General features: G+C 42.6%; 1 protein-coding gene across 1 annotated transcript; it reads right to left on the reverse strand.

Annotated features, from left to right (window-relative positions):
• Positions 1-10277: 10277 nt before the first annotated feature.
• Positions 10278-20133, reverse strand: LOC119308126 (dystrophia myotonica WD repeat-containing protein-like). The gene is made up of 11 exons (XM_037584251.1): positions 19836-20133; positions 18453-18767; positions 18269-18377; positions 18095-18197; positions 17188-17275; positions 17023-17106; positions 15873-15969; positions 15679-15766; positions 15087-15192; positions 14900-14992; positions 10278-11053 (listed from the first exon to the last, which is right to left on the reverse strand). Exons 1-11 carry the CDS (start codon positions 20022-20024, stop codon positions 10622-10624), a joined length of 1704 nt encoding a protein of 567 aa, XP_037440148.1. The 5' UTR covers positions 20025-20133; the 3' UTR covers positions 10278-10621.
• Positions 20134-20354: the final 221 nt, after the last annotated feature.

The raw sequence follows: 20354 nt of genomic DNA on the forward strand, positions 1-20354 counted from the left end.
CAAGCGCGAAACTTATCTCAGTAATCTGGAGTCGTTCCCTTGCGTTGCGCCAGACTTGTGCGTCGGCAGCCGTGGCACAGCTTGGTTAGGTCCGTGCGAGCCTCCCCCTTCTTCCCCGCACTCTCCTTAGTGCTCTACGTCCTCAGATCCCGGCCCTTGAGCGAGCTCAGCCGCCGTTGGTATGCCAGGTCGTGATGCCATGGTCAAGGCCAGGGGGTGAGGGCTGGAGAGCCAGTAAGAGCTCCTGAGTCGCGATGCTCAGGAGCCCCCCTTTTAACGTGCAAGAGGATCGCATGGGAAAGAGAGGGAGCTCGTGGTGCCGCCAGCTGTAGACCTCATGAGGTTCTTGCAAATCAGCACGAGAAAGGCACGGGTTGCCATTATGATTGCCGATCGGCCACTGGTTGCTCCGAGAGAAGGGTGAGGGCACTGAGGGCCTGGTGAGGTGACGCGCACGGGGCATGCCGCGGGCCAGAGCTCGACCGCTCGAATTTGTCGGCGTTGCAGGGACGGACCCGTGCGCAAGCGCCATGCCAGCGCGAGCGGCTCCCGTGGTTAGTGGCAATCAAGAAGGTGATAATCACAGGTAGATTAGGCATGAAAGGCAAATCAGCTTAGGTAAATGTAGAATGGATACATGCCAAGACTTGTCTATTGGCAAGATTCGTCCAACGGAGGTGAAGGAGAGTACTTCGTCCGTCCAAGTGGAAGCTTCTACCTCACGACAAGGTGAACCAAGAGTTGATACGGAAGCATCCACAAGTGGGACACACCAAGATGAAGAAAACAAGGAAGTACACCAAGATGAACATCAACAACCTCCTTCTCCACCACGACAAGAGAACGACAATGTCAACAATGAAGAAGTCCAAGAAGAAGAACAAGATGAAGAAGATGTTCCACCAAGATCCAAGCAAAAGCTTTCACGAGTTCGAGCAAGAGTTGATAAAGACCATCCCGTCGAGCAAATCTACAATGATATCCAAACCGGGAGAATCACTCGCTCTAAAACTCGTTTAGCTAACTTTTGTGAACATTATTCATTCATCTCTAGCATTGAACCTATGAAGGTTGAAGAAGCATTGGAAGATCCGCATTGGATAAACGCCATGCATGAAGAACTACACAACTTTGAGAGAAATCAAGTTTGGACATTGGTTGAGAAGCCCGACAACAACCACAACATCATCGGTACCAAATGGGTGTTTCGCAACAAGCAAGATGAAGATGGACAAGTAGTTCGCAATAAAGCATGTCTCATCGCCCAAGGCTGCACTCAAGTCGAAGGTATGGACTATGGTGAGACATATGCCCCCGTTGCTAGACTTGAGTCCATTCGCATCTTACTTGCCTATGCTAATCACCATGATATCACCTTATACCAAATGGACATTAAAATTGCTTTTCTAAATGGTGAAATAGAGGAGGAAGTTTATGTTAAGCAACCTCCCGGCTTTGTCAATCCTAAGAAACCTAATCATGTTTACAAACTTCACAAAGCTCTTTATGGTCTTAAACAAGCTCCTAGAGCGTGGTATAAATGCTTGACCAAGTTCCTTATTGAAAAAGGCTTTGAAATTGGAAAAATTGATTCTACTCTTTTTACTAAAAGGGTTAATGGAGAACTATTTGTGTTCCAAATCTATGTTGATGATATTATATTTGGTTCGACTAACCCTCATTTTAGTGAGAAGTTTGGAAAGCTAATGTCGGAGAAGTTTGAGATGTCGATGATGAGTGAACTCAAATTCTCTTGGTTTGCAAATCAAGCAAACTAAGGAAGGTACCTTTGTCCCTCGAACGAAGTACACCAAGGACTTATTCAAGAAGTTCAATATGCAAGAATGCAAAGGTATGACTACACCCATGCCTACTAGTGGACATCTTGATTTGACCAAAGATGGTGAACCGGTTGATCAAAAGGTTTACCGCTCCATGATTGGTTCATTATTATATCTATGTGCCTCTCGTCCCCATATTATGCTAAGTGTGTGCATGTGTGCACGATATCAAGCGGCCCCTGAAGAATGTCATCTTAAGGTCGTGAAAAGGATAGTGAGATACTTAATCCATACACCAAATTTTGGCATTTGGTATCCAAAGAGGGCCTCTTTCAATCTTGTTGGATACTCTGACTCGGACTATGCCGGTGACAAGGTTGATAGAAAGTCCACTTCGAGTACTTGTCAATTTCTTGGTAGATCTCTTGTGTCTTGGTCCTCCAAGAAACAAAACTCGGTATCCTTATCCACCGCCGAAGCGGAATACATTGCCGCAGGTTCATGTTGTGCTCAATTACTTTGGATGACCCAAACTCTTAAAGATTATGGGATATATGTGAAACATGTTCCATTGCTTTGTGACAATGAAAGTGCTATCAAGATTGCTCACAATCCCATGCAACACTCTCGACCTAATCATATTGAAGTTCGTCATCATTTCATTCGAGATCATGTTGCCAAAGGGGACATTAATCTTAAGCATGTTCGTACCAACAAGAAATTGGCGGATATATTCACTAAACCACTTGATGATAAAGTGTTTTGCAGGTTGAGAGGTGAATTGAACATCATTGATGCTTCAAACTTGGAGTAGAAACTCCATTTGGATACATGCAAGACATGAGCTTATGACTAATCCTTGATATTTCTCTTATGATGATAATCTTATGTCTTGGATATATTTGCATCTTGCATGTTATCTAACCCTTGTAGGTACTTGGATGAATCTATCTATGAGATTGCAACCCACTCACATCTTGAGCAATCTCTACATCACCAAGTCTCTACACAATGGTGGTTGAAGACAAGGAAGCACGAAACCCTTCAAACATATCCTTTGACAAATTTTATATTAAGAATCATGATTGTCATTTTGGATACACAAGTGCTCTTCCTTGCAAAACTAACCCATGTAGGTAGATGAACTCAAATTCCAAGTGGTGCTCCCAACTCTTGATGAGCTACATCAACCTTGAGCAACCCACACAAGTTCAACTACATAATCACGATCAACACCACCACCCAAGGTATGTTATTCCATCTTAGAGAAGCTTTACTCCGAGTCATGAGTCAAAGCAACTCAACAAGATGCGAATACATCAAAATGCTTAAACGAAAAATGGTAACCCCATTTTGAGCTTAAACAATGAGTATGACCTATGATCAAGTGATCTCACTTGACTCCTAAGTCAATATACTCTAACGTAGGTGACTTTGTCGCCGACCAATTCTAGATGAAGTTTTCTTGTGTTCTTTTCTGTGCTCTTGCATTTGTCTCATGCATATTTGTTTCCCCTTTCAAAAAAACTTCATCTAGATTTCTTTTCTTTTATTTTTGTTCTGCATTCCCTACATTCAATTCCTTGCAAATCTTGTGAGATCTTACTCGTCTAGTGAGCTGAGGTGACAAGTGTTTTCTCTGTGATGAACTCGGTCACACCGGTATATTGCCTTCGGTCCAACCGAAACCTTTCGGTGCAACCAAAGCATACAACTCGGTGCCACCGATTTCACTACAGGAAAAACTGCTTGCCACTTGTTCTTGCATTTTTTTTGATCCAGCTCCACTCAATGATTCTTGTCCTCTACCAGCATCACATTCGACTTGCTGCTTTGTTCTGTGACTCAAGGACCAAACCCATTTGTGACAAAAATCCAGAAGAACCCTTCTTGGAAATTGATGTCAAAGGGGGAGAGAGATATCACATCAAAGCTTAATTATTTCTATAGGGGGGGAGAATACTCAGAGAGAGAGACCCCCAGATGCTTGGTGTTCAAGATGAGAAAAGTCACATGTCTTTAAGAGGGGAAAGACATGTTCATATTTGATTGATTGCTTTAGCTCTGTTTCTTTTCTTTGCTCTGATTTTCTGTTCCCTATCTTCTCCCAATATCCCATGCTAGATTCAGGGGGAGCAAGACATCTAAGGGAAGGAAATCCTTGAATTCATTGCACATCTTTACCTTTGGGGACATGTCTATATCCAATGGGGTACTCGGTACTCACACTCTACATGTCATCCCGGTCTTGGTACTCTTGTGGTTTCTTTTGTTTGCTCTGACTAGTAGGTGTATCTATGTTATCTAACCTTGTTTACACAGGTTCATTCCTTCCTAAGCCAACTCAAGACCACAAGGTAAGTATATGCATCACAGTCATGTGTGTGAGGATTTCTTGCTGATGTACATATTGTTTGCAAGAAGGACTCATGAGCATGAAGGTACATTTCCTATATTCACACCATTTTCTCTGATGCATATAGCCAAGATACATGTAACACATTGCTTACCCTGTCATGCTTATGCATTCACATGCTCCTATATTTCATATTTACATGATTACATGTGTGGATCTGGGAAGGCTTATAATATGATAGCAAAAAGGGTCAGCAATAATCAATTGAGAGATGCAAAGTTGAGTAAACGCTCAACAACGGTATTGTGCTGGTCCTAGGCTAGACCGTGCTAGAGATGCGAGTCAAAATCACGGCAATTCACATAAACAAGGGAGAAGCACACTCTGAAGCTCGTTTTTTCTCTCTCTTTTTTCACTTTTTTTGCATTTTTTCTCTTTTTTTTGCTCCGCGACAACTTTATTTCGAAAAAGTCTACAAATGTCCTAAAAACTGCCTAGCCAGAATTTTCCATACTTAATTCTTTTTGCGAAATGGTGGAATCCAACGAGTATGCATAGCAATTTTCAAAGAAGCCCCAAATAGTTGGGATATTATCCTGATATAATCTAAAGTGTTCAGACCACCATACACAAGCAAAACTAGTGAAAGCACAACTAGCATTAGCAACACGTCTATCCTCAGGATATTGTAAGCATGTAAAACATTGTTCAGTTTCTAACTCCCAAGTAAGATATATATTAGGAACATATCTACCCTCAAACAGCAGAATATTCAATTTTAGTGTAGGAACATTGTCATGATCTCGTACCTGAGGTGGGGGTGCAGCCCTACCGTTGCGATTATTTGCATGTGGACGACCTGGTGGTGGTGCTAGTGGTTGCACGTAGTTCTAATTTTGATCAACCTCATTGAAAGCACAAATGCTCCCTGGGTGATTTTGGTAATTAATGTCAACATATCTCTTGTTGGACTAATACTTTTACCTAGTATGTTTCAGATAAGTTCAACAATGGAGTGGCATGGACTAGAGGATGTGGAACCCCTTCAAGATGCTAAGGAGAAAGGATTGGCTCAAGCTCAAAGCACAAGACTCTACATTTTACTTTTAATGATCCAAGATCACATTGAGTCCATAGGAAAGCCAATACTATTAAGAGGGGATGAGGTGTTGCTTAATGGCTTGCTTGCTCAAAGTGCTTAGTGATATGCTCCAAAGCCCTCAACTACTTTCTCACATCCACATATGTCCCAAACCAAAAGTCAAACTCGACATTACCGAATCTTTCTATCCGGCGCCACCGAGTTCTCATGACATAGCCACTGCCACGAACCCTAATCAAGTCGGTCTCACTGATAGGGATCTCGGTCTCACCGAGATGGGATTGTAATCTCTCTGTTGCCCTTCGCAACATTTCGGTCAAACCGAGACAAGCGATTGGTCCCACCGAGATTGCAATGCAAACTCTCTGTTCCCTTTCGTACCGTTTCGGTCCAACCGAAATGAGTGAATCGGTCCCACCGAGTTTGCCTGACCAACCCTCTGCGCGTCTATTACCAAAGTCGGTCTCACCGAGTTTGTGTAATCGGTCTCACTGAGATTACGCTATGCCCTAACCCTAACGATATCGGTCCCACCGAGTTGACATGTCGGTCCCACCGAAAATCCTAACGGTCACATTATTTACTAAATCGGTCCGACTGAGTTTCACGATTCTGTCCCACTGACTTTGGTAAGTTGTGTGTAATAGTTAGATTTTGTGAGGAGGCTATATATACCCCTCCACCCACTCTTCATTCGTGGAGAGAGCCATCAGAACGTGCCTGCACTTCCAGCATTCATTTTCTGAGAGAGAACCACCTACTCATGTGTTGAGACCAAGATATTCCATTCCTACCACATAAATCTTGATCTCTAGCCTTCCCCAAGTTGCTTTCCACTCAAATCTTCTTTCCACCAAATCCAAATCCTGTGAGAGAGAGTTGAGTGTTGGGGAGACTATCATTTGAAGCACAAGAGCAAGGAGTTCATCATCAACACACCATTTTTTACTTCTTGGAGAGTGGTGTATCCTAGATTGGCTAGGTGTCACTTGGGAGCCTCCATCAAGATTGTGGAGTTGAACCAAGGAGTTTGTAAGGGCAACGAGATCACCTACTTCATGAAGATCTACCCTAGTGAGGCAAGTCCCTCGTGGGCGACGGTCATGGTGGGATAGACAAGGTTGCTTCTTCGTGGGCCCTTCGTGGGTGGAGCCCTCCGTGGACTCGCGCAACCGTTACCCTTCATGGGTTGAAGTCTCCATCAATGTGGATGTACGATAGCACCACCTATCGGAACCACGGCTCAAAAATCTCCATGTCTCCAAATTGCGTTTGCACACTCCAATCCCATCCCTTTACATTCTTGCAATTTGCATGCTTTACTTTCCGCTGCCCATATACTCTTGTCATGCTTGATTGATATGTATTGTGAATGTTGAAACTTGTGCCAAACTCCACTTCAACTTAAAGAAATTAAAAACTGTAACTTTTCTTGCTTAGAGTCTATTCACCCCCCTCTAGACCCCTCTTCTCGATCCTTTCACTCATCCTCGTGATCGCCCTCGTAATCCTCCTCCTCGGCAACAGCAGGAGCAGGAGCCATAGAAGCATCAATAATAGGTGCAGCGGCACCAAAAGTTTGGTCGGGCTCAAGGGCAATGTGCATTGCTTGTCCCACTTGATTTGGAAGGCGACGTTGTTGTTGTTGTTGTTGTTGTTGTTGTTGTTGTTGTTGTTGTTGTTGTTGTTGTTGTTGTTGTTATTGTTGTTGTCGTCGTCGTCGTTGTTGTTGCAGAGGTGCGACAGGTGCAGACGGTGGTGGTTGTGGAAGACGCGCGAGCAGTTCATTAAACTTGTTATCGAGCTTTGTTTCAAACGTCTTCTCAGTGCCATCTATCTTCTCCTGGCCTCTTCAAATCTATTTAGCACATCTTGCACTTGTCCACTCATCATTTGCTAAAATTTATCATGTAGCTCCTTGTTTGTCATGTTCTCCCAGTCAGTCTCATCGGCTTGTGATCCTGTCATGGTCAGCAATAGAAACACACAAGAATATATCCTACAGACTACTAAGAGGATGTGGAGTGGTGGAAAGTCACAAATCCGTCAAGCGAATCACAAATTCTTACCCGTTCTTACCAAGCAGTAGGCTTGGCAACCGTTGTAGTCAAAAACTCCTCAAAGCTTGGGCGGAGCGATTGCCAGGTGGTGTCAAACACACGACGTAGATGTATGTGGAGCTGGGAAGGCTTATAGTATGGTAGCAAAAAGGATCAGCAATAATCAATTCAGAGATGCAAAGTTGAGTAAACGCTAGATCGTGCTAGAGACGCGAGCCTAGAACACTAACAAAATCATAGCGCTGCACGTAAACAAGGGAGAAGCACACTCTGAAGCTCTTTTTTCTCTCTTTTTTGCACTTTTCTCTTTTTTTGCTCCGCAACAATTTTTTTTGAAAAGGTCTACAAATGGTCTAAAAACTGCCTAGCTAGAATTTTCCAGACTTAGTTTTTTTTAATTGGAACTATTTTTCTTCTGCGGATGGCACGGAAGTTGGGGTGTCCGACTTGGTCACGACTCGTAGTTGGACGTGACCTGGAAATCAATAGCAGAGATGCGAATACCGGACTCGGACTAGGACTGGTGGCGGAGATGAATCTGGTGGAACTCGGACTAGTGGCGGGTATATATATGGTGGAACTCGGACTGGTGGCAGATATATGTTGGAGGTGGACTTGGATTAGCGTGATGCCGATGGATATGTGGTGGCGTATATGTACTCGGATTGGCGGCGGATATGTGGTGGTGGTGGTATATGGCAGCGGCGATGAAGTTGGTGCGATGGTGGTATATGGCAGCATCGACGAAGATGGTGCGGCGGTGGCATGACAACCTGTGAACAGAACTCAAAACTCTAAAAGACTGGACGCTAAGACCAGTAACTCGACACGACGATGCAACGCAAATTCAACAAAGCAAAACACCGAACAGAAAATTGCAAAAGGCTCAGATTGGTTCGAATATGATGATCTAACCCTAATTTTTTTGTAGCTTTTTCATGGACTGTAGGATAAAGAACGGATGCGATGTAAACTATGAAAAACTGGAAAATCTCACCGAGCAATCTGGAAATTTGATACCACTTGATAGAGGCAAAGGTGTCTCATCTTTCGATGAGATGGTGCCTATTGTTTTCAGTGGAGTAGACTTTGACGATCCGACTACGAACGTGCGAGGACGTCGCGCCTTAGCAATCGCTAAACCAACTCCGAGAGGTTATTCACCATGCCGGAGCACGATCAACCTGACCACGAGGGTCTGTTTCCTGCACGCAAACGAAGAACAAGCAAGAAACTGAAATTTCAATCTAGATATTGCGACTATAAGAGGAAAGATTTATTAATGAAGGTGGGGTTCTGTGACGTCTTTGTCTGATCGTAGAACACAAACGAAGTACGCGAAGTTGCAGCTGTGGCGAACTTTTAATCTAAACAAAACCCAAAGTCTAAACGGTGCCTTAATGGATGTATTTGTAGGGTGAGAGAGGGGATTTCGTCCTCCTGGCAAGGTGGGACTAAAACACCTCCCGAGTCATTTCCCCTACAATACGGACTCTAAAAAATAGCCTATAAGTAATATTTCAAAATTACATGGACCTATCCCAAAAATAAGGTGGCGCGGCACCTATATTAAGCTATCGACGAAATTTATGAAAAGGCATCTTTTATATTTCGTCCATGTTCTTGTATGTCATCATGGTGGCCCCAAACTCCTAAGTACTAAAAACTCCACAAGAAACTCTGTTCTTGTTCCCCTTGCGTGCGTCATCTTCTCCATGTTTGATCATGCTCCAATGTCCAACGTTCTTGTCCATGCTTGGCCCTTCATTTTATAAGCAAAACAAATGTATCCAATTTAGTCAGCATCATATTCTTATGAACATTAGAATCATTACCAAGAAACGAAAGTACCTGATAACTTAATTGGCGGGCGCGAGCTTTAGTAATTGGTCCAGTATGTATAGTAGCAGAGGCTGTGGGTGTAACAATGGTATTGATGTCCTCATCACTGAGTCCCAAAATTTTCTCTCATTATTAGATTCTAGTGGTGAGAAATTCCCCATTAAATATCTAGGGACTCCCCTCCACCATGACAATCTAGGAACAGAGGATATTTAACCTCTAATAGATAAAATTATAAAGAGAATTGCTTGGTGGAGAGGAAAGCGCCTCTAAGCAGACTTGTTCTAATTCAAGCTATCTTGCAAGCATTCCCATTTATCTGTTATCCTTTTAAAATTTTCAAAATGGGCCATAGATTTTATCAACTCCCAAATGGCTAAGGTGGAATGACTTTGAAGGCCATAGAAAGCTGCATTTAGCTAATTGAAAATTGGTTTGCATGAGAAAAGAGTTTGAAGGTTTGGGCATCCCTAACCTCCAGGAGATCAACCTCTGCTTATTGGGGTCCTGGGTCAAGATATATTATGAAGGGGATGGCAAGCCTTGAAAAATAATCATTGATCATAGTACATGACTGGTAGGCCTAACCTACTTTGCCCCCAACCATAACCTAACATTTCCAGAATCTAGAAAGGGGTAATATCCATAATTCAAGCTTTAAAATCTGGTTATAGATGGAAAGGTGGGAGGGCGGCTTTTAGGGACTTGATTTGCATGTAAAATCGGATAGACCATGTGGGGGTTGCAAATGAAGTGGACACGACGTGGGACGAATGTCGAACGAAAAGGGGAACACTACGTTTTTTTTAATAAGAAAGATAGGAGAAGGAAGAAGTGAGGAGAGGAGATTCATTGTTGCAAGACAGAACGAAAGATGAAATATAAGCAGACTTACAATAAATTGTTTGTTCAGAATAGCTGGCTTTTGTGTCTTTTCTTTGCATGTTTTCCATCCATATTGAAGTACTTGTACATAAGTTTGTTGCGTATTGTGAGCTGCAGACTCTACAGTTGGTAACATTGCTTCTGTAGTCTGAACATTCCATACTAATCTACTAGCTCCTCAATAATTTTATCGGCTGACACACGTACATTCCCGCAAAGTATCTACATTTGCTCACACAATCTACAGAACATTCAACGACTAAACAGAATTACAATATGGAGTTGATGCAAGAACTGGAGAAGTGAGGAAGCAATTTACAACTGGGGGAAATCTAGAAATGCTAAAACAAAACGAAGCAAAGATTGTCATCCCATCCATCACATGTTGGCACATTGGGCAATACAAAACAAAAGGCAAACTTGTATTAGCTATCTTGGAGTATATGTATCTGTACAGGGGCATGTTCCATTATTGTTTTGTGCCACTAACTAGCCTTGCTGTAATAAGGAACATCTACAAATATGTGCCTTCATCACCAGCAGCCTCCTTTGAGAGCCCGTCTCATCAATCATGGTGTTAGTAAGAAACTCACGGCTATGTCAAGCCAAGCGATGAAGGTTGCTTGAAGCTAGAGCCACTTGCTTTACTGAAGGATGTGATTGCCCTATCCTTGGAGACAGTATTGCTTAAAGCAAACTCGGAAGAATTTGACTGTTGATTGTTTTCACTGTGGCCAGGTCTGGCCCATATTTTGATTAGTCCCTCGCGGCAAATGGTGACGATTGATTCAGTGCTGAACACCACACCAGACAGGGGATCCGCATGTACTCGGTGGGCGACAAGAGGTGAAAGCTTCGGCACGTCCCGCATTCTGGGAGAAGGTTGAAGAATACCTGTTGGAGGGCATGCACTGTCCCAGTGTGCAGAAGGGCTCCCACTGCTAAATGTTGGCGAACCACCTGAAGGATGACGTAGTGGGACAACAATCTCATCCATTGCCAAATCCCACAGAAGCAATTGGGTATCCTAAGAGTATGCCAGAGTGGCAATTGATATCAGTAGTCAACCGTGTTGGAGAAAGCAAACTGTAAAAACACTTGCCAATTTATCTGATAGCTATGACTATATTCATATAATAAGCTAAGACATGATAAGTTCATAACAGATCACCAAGTTCTGACAAAAATCAATCTGATCTTCTAAAAATATGAGGTAAAATGACACTCAGTAGTTAAGTTCTTCAACGTGAATCAAAAATATTGGCGAAATCACACTAAGAAAAAAGCAGCATGAGCAGCGTGATTACTGGAGAAATTTGCATATTTATTACATAATTAGTGTGATCAGTTCAATGCCCTGCAATAAGCATAAGACTGAACAGCAAGGAACATTCCAACAGTTCATTAACTGAAGATCTCCCGGTAATTAAGTAAGCAGGGAAGAAATTGAGAGGTTAAGTATTTTAAGGTACTCCCAGATTTCACTCTTATTTGTACTAAGAAGTTACAAGATCAGACAGGCATGCATCAGTTTATCTCTACTGCTTAAAAAGGACGCAAGGCTCTGTCTCCCATCTTACGTCATCCGACTCCCCACGCCCCACGTCATCCGTACTGCCCCTACAACCTGTTTTTTCCTACGTCCGTACTCCCTCTCCCGTCGGTTTTCTTGATCCCCTGACATCACACAGCATAGGAACACAAACCCATCTTTGATCGAAGTGAAACCCTAACCCTAGCATTATGGAGGCCCCTCCACCGCTGCTCGATAGCAGGAAATGAGTGCATTTCATGATTGCTTCATCATCTCTACGGTGTTGACGTTTGTACTGCTGCTATTCGCACTTGAAATAAACCTGCTTTCATTTGGTTTGTGATTTGTGACAACTTGTTGTGCTCCAGTGCTCGGTTTGAAAATTATTTTTGGAATGATTCCTCTGAATAGACTGCTTATGTTTGAATATACATGTATGCCTAACTTCGATAAAAACAGGATCTACTATTCTCATATGTGATTAAATACCACATGTCAGAAATTTGCAGAGGCAACTCCGGGAAGAGATTGACATGCATGTGGCGTTGACAGATGCCATCGCACATAATGCAGAGCTGATACTTAAATCTACCATAAAGCTAAGCTACCAATAAGGTGAGCAGCAGCATGCTTGACATGTACAATATTAATTTGTTGGTTCTTGTCGTGCCACAAGATTATGTTTGTTCAGACTGTAAATTTAACATGTCCTTGAGCTATTTCACAGCTTTCAATTAACTTGTGTGGTCTACTATATTTTACAGTAGCAGAATTTCTTTTACTGTGTGAAGTGTGAACAGAGTGTAATTGTCCAAAAGATGTATATTTTATTTATTTATGTCTCTCACCCAGTTTCAGTATCGGTCCTCTCAACCTGACAAAGTTTTTTTTTTGGATATGGTACTTAAGAATAGTTATTATGGTGGAGCGGAGTTAGCACTTGCTCACCAATGACTCTTCCTCATAGAGTTTTGCCCAACTAGAGTTAGTATATGCATTCTTCGGCTAGAGAAAACAATGGCTTTCATTGGTAGATCGGGTTTATACATATGCATTTCTGATATTACTGTGGAGATATTATTTTCTCACGGGGGCTGCAGATATCCTTTGAGAAAGATACCATGTGAACATACTGGATGTTGTCATGGTACAAGCCACCTCTATCCTGCTAAAAGAATTTGACGTGGTAGCCTGCATCAGTTTTTGAATGATTTTGTAGAAGTTTGCTAAAGATAAAGCAGGTGCAACACTTCATTTGTCGCAACATGGTAAAATATTGCAAGCATTTTGGACAACTCTTAAAATTCATCTATATGAGCAACTCCTGAGTGTTAGTTAAACAATGTTGAAAATCGTAATGTTATTCCATAGCAAAGCACAAGTTCACATAAGCGGGTTCATATGTCGGACATTCCTTTTTGAATATTTTTCAGTTACAATGATGCCAAGTGACATATTTAGAGGTAATATTTCCTCTACATCGCCATCATCCATAATTTTGATTATTCCATCCATGTTGTGGAAGTGTTGCCAACATGGTTCTAACTATGCATGTGCTTAGGGCATCTCTAGCAGACCCCCTAAAGGTCATATTTGACGAGAAAAAGTGTCGTTTAGGGGATTAAGGGGTATCTAGTAGATCCCCTAAACCAAAAATTCCTCAAATATGACTCTTCCTCCCCTAAAACTGCCCCCCATCTGCTCAAATTTAGTCCAGCCGATGTGATTCTCAGCAAAAATAAGAGAGCTGCAGGCCTCCCGTCTGACCACGCCGCCGCCCGCGGCCATCCGCCACCCCGGATAATCGGAAAAATGAAACCCTCCACCGCCCCTGCACCTCCGGCGACTCTCCTTGGCGACGAGGAATTTCGCGAATCCCCTCAGACCTGTCATCTACGTCGTCCTCCTGCCGCTGCTCCTGGATCCAATGCGTCACCGGAGACGTTCATCGTCGCACAACGGGATTCTGACTCGAGACAAGCACAGCGTCAAGACGATCAGGACGAGGCAAGCAGCACAAGCATGGCCACATCTCGATCGAAGCGCCAACATGGAAATAGAGCCAGAGCTCGTCGACCGCACTGTCGTCCTCACAGGGCCAAGGCACCCGAATGCTCCAGCTGGTGGGTGCCTTCGTCGTGCGCAGCGTCACAGCCACCGTCACCACTGACCAGCTCTTGCACGCCGGATCCAGTCGCAGCGACCCAGGCTCCCCTCCTTCCGTCCCACTCGGCCTAGTGCGCGCAACTCCGCCTCACCGGCTACGGCAGCATCACAGTGAGCTCTGAAGTCCCAAGGCTCCATGTCCTACGTGTTGTGGAGGGGCATAGGAGGATTTGGTGCTATTTGTTAAGCGACACGGCAATGTCGGCCCCCAAATCCAAGGCAAACGCCGACCGGGAGCCCGCGCGGCACAGCAACGTCGCTAGTGTCATGTTCCTGCCACTGCCTTTGCAGTGCATCCATCTCCACGGGTGCATTTTGACTCGTGGCCCCTGTGATCTGTTTCATCAAGCTGAGCGCGTACTTGATGTACAGGGAGTGCAGAACAACATGGCGGCGTACGTGATGTTTGCTTGCAGAGAGATGAACTGGATTCAGTCCATGCTCTACTTCTACGGCTACACCTGCTTCTGGTTAATCCTCTTTGCTACAGATTTGATGAATTGTGTATGTGGATGTGTAGTGTATGTGTTTGATGAATTGTGTGAGCCAAATACACATATAAAGGGAAATGTTATAGGAGATCTGCTAGTTGAGAAACAGTGATTTCCCTAAAAGAAATAGGGAAATGGGATAGGGGAAATTTGACACTTTTACGATAGGGGTCTGCTAGAGATGCCCTTACCATGTCATTGTACTTTCCCATACCTATGATTTGTGCATGTATCTAAAAGAAGTTTGAACATATGATTCATGTCTATCTCTACAGGGAGTCTGGACAGAGGTGGCAAGCTTCGATCGAGAAGGCGCAGAGGTAATTTAACCGGTGGAGGGAGTGATTTAACATTAAAAAGGTCAACAGTGGCGGTGGAAGAAGTGATTTAATGTTAAAAAAGTTAACAATACTCCCTGATGTTCCCTAAAGGTATATGTTAGACACGATTAGTGTTAAACAACTAGATTATGCTTGCCACCTAACAAAAAAAAAGACAACAATGCTCCCTGATGTTCCCTAAAGATATATGATACACAATTAGTGTTAAACAACTAGAATATGCTTGCCCCCGTTGCAAACCACGGGCAATTACCTAGTCTTATTAAAGATGAGCAGTACATATTTTCATGGATATGCCATAAATGTTCAAGCTATAATACAAATGAATCAACTTCAGATACCTGACCAACAGAACCAAAACGATACACCGCATTTTCTCCCGTTCCATCAGCATTTGGTGGGGACCAATATGGATCAAAAGCAACTCCACTAACCTGTTTGCAAAAAAATTACCCATGTCATCAAATACAACTTCTGAAAGCAAACGTCAAGACACTGAAAAAGCCTCAACGGAAATTCAATTAATACCCAAGAATTATGCCCTTCACCCCATGCAACAGTCTTCCTGTCGTCCATGCTCCATACCTGCACAAGATCATCTTCGCCACCTGTCAATAGATATTTGCCATCCGAGCTGTAAAAGCAGACCACAGTCAAACTAGGTCAGAAACTGGGCCATACTCATTTCTTCATCATTCTCGACTGATCCACCCAAATAAATACTCATAATTGACAAACCCATAGAAATGTGAGAACAAATAGAAGATAAGAATCAGAGATCAGATAACCCATAAGATGGTATAGAGATGCTTCAATGCATAGCTCATGGCGTACACAATAGAGCCATATACTAGCTTTATTAGATATCATCGAGGAAACTACAACAATTTTGGATGCTAGTCAGCCCAGGCAGGTTTTAGAGTTTGAACTTTGAAGTACTTTAAACTAAGGGTAATAAATAGAAAAACATTCCACACAAACATCAGCATACAAAATAGAGTAAACTGCATAAGTATGGCTAAGAAATTATTTGCAGAGCAGCCAACCATAAAGCTAACTGGGAGAAAACATGGCAAACACATACAGAAGACATCGAATCATTCAAATGTAATAAAGGTACCTCCAGGTGCAACACAAGAGAGCGCCATAATAACTTTTGCCACCAAATATTAGCTGTTCCTTTGAAAAGTCAAACACTCTCAAATAACCTACATATGGTTCATCGATATTAGTTAAGCCTGAAATGTAGGATGGTGGAATTTCTGAGTAGTAAAAACTTCTCCAGTGTGGGTCTATCTAGGATAAAGGAAGTACCATCTCGCCCAACCGTCGCCAAGTATGCCCCATCTGGAGAGAAGGAAATTGCATTGATTGAACCATGACAAACATGCCACCTGGCAATTGGGTTACTCTGTAATGTTTTTGAGATAAGAGCAGCAATTTAGTGTATAGGGATCTGCCGTCCCAATATGCATAAACCCATAAAATCCATAATAAAATGGTCAAACAAACACATTAAAAATTACAGAAGCGCATGATGACTGCTAGTTCGACTGACTACAAATTAAAATTCTACACATTCACATAATCTTTTGCCTACTACATCCATAAACTTTGTGAGTTTCTTGGAACATTATTTCGTACACTTTCTCTATTCTGGATGTAGGATCTCCTGGGCACCACCTAATTTTCCTTAAAATATATTCAACAATAATCGTTGTCCCAGATTCTGTAGGTAGAAACAAACCCAATGGCTTGATGTAAACTCATGTACCAAATGTTATGAGAGAAGCATTTGCAGGATACCAAAAATCATAGGTTAACGAAACTACCGCCCAGATCCCAATATTCACTGTACAATTTATATGGTCAGCTTACTGGTATGATAGTACCTTTTGCAAATGTATGCCAGTAGAGTTTTAATCACAACAGTAAATTCTAGTCTAGAAATAAAAATCGTAACACTCTTTGCAGGTGGAGACTAGCAAGGGAACACTGCATAGGTAGGAGCCAGCTGGGAGATTACCATTTTCTATTACTCACCCAAACTCCTAAATGCAAGCATAAAGAAAAACGTCCACTTCTGAGGATTTAATTTATGTCTGCTGTGTGTACATAAGCGTCCATGGGAAATCAGAATGTTAGAAGCCATTTTAAATGGTGAGCTCTCTTAAACGGTTCAGATTGATTTTTTTTCTGAATAATGGTGAATTTATACTGATAGTATCACTGTTTAGCCATTTACATTTCTATGTGTAAGAAAAGGAACAATAATGCTCATTGCATCAAGATACATTTAACGTTAAGAATGGTAGACTAAAGTGACAAACTGTAGGGTATGTAACAGATCACCAGGCCACAGTTTCATGCCCACAGAGAGGGCAAAATACACTTCTATAATAAATTAACTAATTGAACAAAAAATAATGTGGTTTAAGGAACTAATACTGAATGCCTAAAATACCTTACTCGACTTTGCATGTGAAACCATCAACTGAGCTGGATCCTTTATAGCTGGAAATGTACACTCCGTGTTTCCATCTCTGCACTGAATGTAAAGAATATACATCAGTTCAAACATCAACGCAAACATTTATAAATGCCAAATTCCATGATCATCATTGCTCACTTTATCATACACATACAAATTTCCATCAGAGTGGCTAACAACAAACATGCCTTCACACTCCGGAACCCATGCAACAGAAGTGCAACGGCTGCAAACAATAGTACTGAGAAGTCAACAGGAGAGTTAACTAAAATAATAAGAGGGGATAAGCATCTGTAAGAACCAATATGCAAGCAGCACTCAGCTTATATTGCAGTCATGCAGACTAAAGTCAGAAGCCCCCCAGGGCGCCCAACCCCATCAAAATAATGCATCAAATCTCTGATTTTAAGAGAAATATCGAGAGCAGCCAGTACAAATTTTTCCCCTTATCTACTTCCACAAACCATACGGATTCATAGGTGTGCAAGTATATGACATGAGACACCAGATGATGAACACACAAGGAAATCAGGTCCTTCTTTTGCCTCCACAATATGATGAGTTAATACAAGGCAATACCTGACAGCATATAGACAATAAACAGAAAGACAATTGCCTTACCATAGATTGGTGGAGCCAAATATTTGCTCAACCGTTGATTGTTTCAATGTCCCAAACAAAGTCTACCGTGTTTTAAATTCTTTATTAAATGCTTCTGGAGTCCTTGTGAGGGAATGTTTAGGAAGATAACTTTTGTAACTCCTAATTTTTTTTCTCGTCTATCTGATACTTAAAAACTGACGTGACTAAACTGGGGAAAATGATGGGTTCTCGAGTAATATATCAGGGTGCTGTATTTGTATCTATGCATACTTGATGGAATCTTGTAGAGTATGTTAAATCACAAGATGGTGAAATAAACAAGCAAACAACAACATTATTAATAGGCAACACTGATTCAAATCAGAAAATGCAAACAACCTCCAAATATCATATATGACATGCACATGGATAGCATGAATGAATAATGAAAATTAAAACATACCTGCTGATGCTCATTCCATCTTTATCACCCCTATTATAATGTTGGGCTGCAACAGGCTTCCTTCCAGGTTCTTGTAGCTGTTGCCTCAGCGACATTGAATAAACTGCATAATCGATACACCATAAACACATTCCATTTTGAAGCGGAAAAACAGCTAACAAATACTGCACTAACCATCCCCTGATCCCATCCCAATGATTAAGTCATGCCCCTCCTTGGCCTCCGAGTCAAATGCGTGGCACAATGGGTTAGAGTTGCTAAAATGGATGGACTTTAGCGGATCCTAGTGAAATTAATCAGCTGATCAGAACCAACAGTACAACTGCATTTAGCATGCGTCAAATAAAGGATTGCAGACCTTGTCCTGGGAATTAAGGTCACTGATGAATAGTGTATCCGCAGAATTGTAGATGATGTATGCACCCTTGCCATCGTAGTTTGTTACAGCTTGAGATCCTCCAAGGCTTGTAGATGTACCAAGGGTTCCTCCCACACGGTTGCTTTCAGACACAGCACGACTGACACCATTGCCCCCAACAAAGCTAAGTGCGCGGCTACCATTCCCGGTACCCAGCAGCCTTGCTGCCGCCGATCGCATCCCACTGCTGGAGCTTGGTGTTGATGGTGTGGAGCCTTGGCCAGTCAACCTCTCCTTCAGGTATGCCACCGTCAACTGCCACAATCAATAAACAAACTTACTATTTTTTAACAGGAAACAAACTTACTACAAAGCAAGAATCCGGAAGACCAGGACCGGACAACAGGCTAACCAGTTCAGCCAATCAAAGCCTAAGCTGTTACTACAAAATGACAGAGATGAGAAGTAATAGCAATAATTACTATAAAGCCGTTCAAAAAACAATTAACTACAAAAGTGAGAAGACAACCAGAATTATTCAATATCAGTACTGAAATAAATAGTTAGCAGCAACCTACACTAAAACTAAGGCTGGTCATAGTGGGGAGTAACTTTATACTAGTGTCATGCATAACACTAATCTATGTTACTACCTTCATTAGTGCAAAGTATCATAGTAGTAGTATGGCTTCATGCATTAATGTGTAGACTAATTTTCTCTTGGGAAGCGTTAGAGTGGTAGTACCATCTCCGTTACTCATTTAATACTATGCCATGTTACTAATCACTAATATGACTAGTTGGCATTGCATGAGTATGCATGTTATTACCTATGTTACTCCCACGATGAATAGTCTAAGGCTAGTCATAGTGGGGAGTAACTTAGATTATGTTACTACCTCCATAGTGGGTAGTGTCATCCGTGCGATAACATAGAGCTTCATTTATTACTTTGTATAGTCATTTTACATTGGGAACCGCTATGTGATGGTAACATATTATGTTACTCCATTTGCTTCTCTCCTCATCTTGCCACTTCATATTTTTTGCCTATGTGACATGCATGTTATTACTTTTGTTACTCCCACTATGAGCAGCTAATAGAGATTCCAACGTATCAAGGAAGCGCTCATGATAAGATCACTAGCTACAAGCCAACAGCACAAGAAACTGTGTAATGAAAATCTAACACCAATCGAAATCCTAGCAGTGTATAAAATAACGCTATCAAATTTCATTTAAATACCACGCCCGAGCCACTCGAAATCTCAACAACGATACAAACCCGCCGAAATACTCGACGAGACAACCCAATTCACCATGCAGAATTCCAACCTAGATCCCCCTAGTTGGCGCCAGAACCGCGACGGCGTCCACGGGTACCTGCGAGACGGTCTTCCCGCCGTGGTTGTAGTGAAGGACAGCGGCGGAGTGAGCTTTCTCGTACTGCAGCTTGTACCTCCCCTCGGGCGTCTTGAAGTAGGTCTTGAGCCCGGCCGCCGTCGCCGCCGCGGCGCCGCCGCCACCAGCCCCCGCCGCCGATGAAGACGACGAATACGACGTCGCCGCCATGCTCTCGCACCGCTACCGTCCCCTAACTCTCCCTCGCGATCGCCTCCCGCTGCCCCGCAGTGCTTGCAACTCCCACGGGAGACGACAAACGGTGGCTCGATTTGGGAGAAGAGACGAAGACGAAAGAGAAGAGACAAACTATATTAAAACAAAAGGAGAAAAGGAAATAGCCTCCGTTCAGACCCGGCCCAGTGCTAAAGTTTACGGGCCGGGCCGGGCCGGCTCGCGTGCCTCTCTGCCTGGCTATTTCTTCTCTTTCTTTTTCTTTTTCTTTTTTTGAGAATTCTCGCCAGTCTTTATTAAACCAACAAAATGTTTGTGGGTACAAGG

Source organism: Triticum dicoccoides, chromosome 5B (assembly GCF_002162155.2).
Source record: "Triticum dicoccoides isolate Atlit2015 ecotype Zavitan chromosome 5B, WEW_v2.0, whole genome shotgun sequence".
NCBI classification, from domain to species: domain Eukaryota; kingdom Viridiplantae; phylum Streptophyta; class Magnoliopsida; order Poales; family Poaceae; genus Triticum; species Triticum dicoccoides.

Excerpts from the sequence above, each read along its gene's own strand:
- LOC119308126 (XM_037584251.1), bottom strand. The coding sequence starts at position 20,024 with ATGGCGGCGACGTCGTATTCGTCGTCTTCATCGGCGGCGGGGGCTGGT. Across the intron at positions 18,768-19,835 it reads GCGGGAAGACCGTCTCGCAG|TTGACGGTGGCATACCTGAA; the intron begins GTACCCGTGGAC and ends TGATTGTGGCAG. Across the intron at positions 18,378-18,452 it reads ACCTTAATTCCCAGGACAAG|GATCCGCTAAAGTCCATCCA; the intron begins GTCTGCAATCCT and ends TAATTTCACTAG.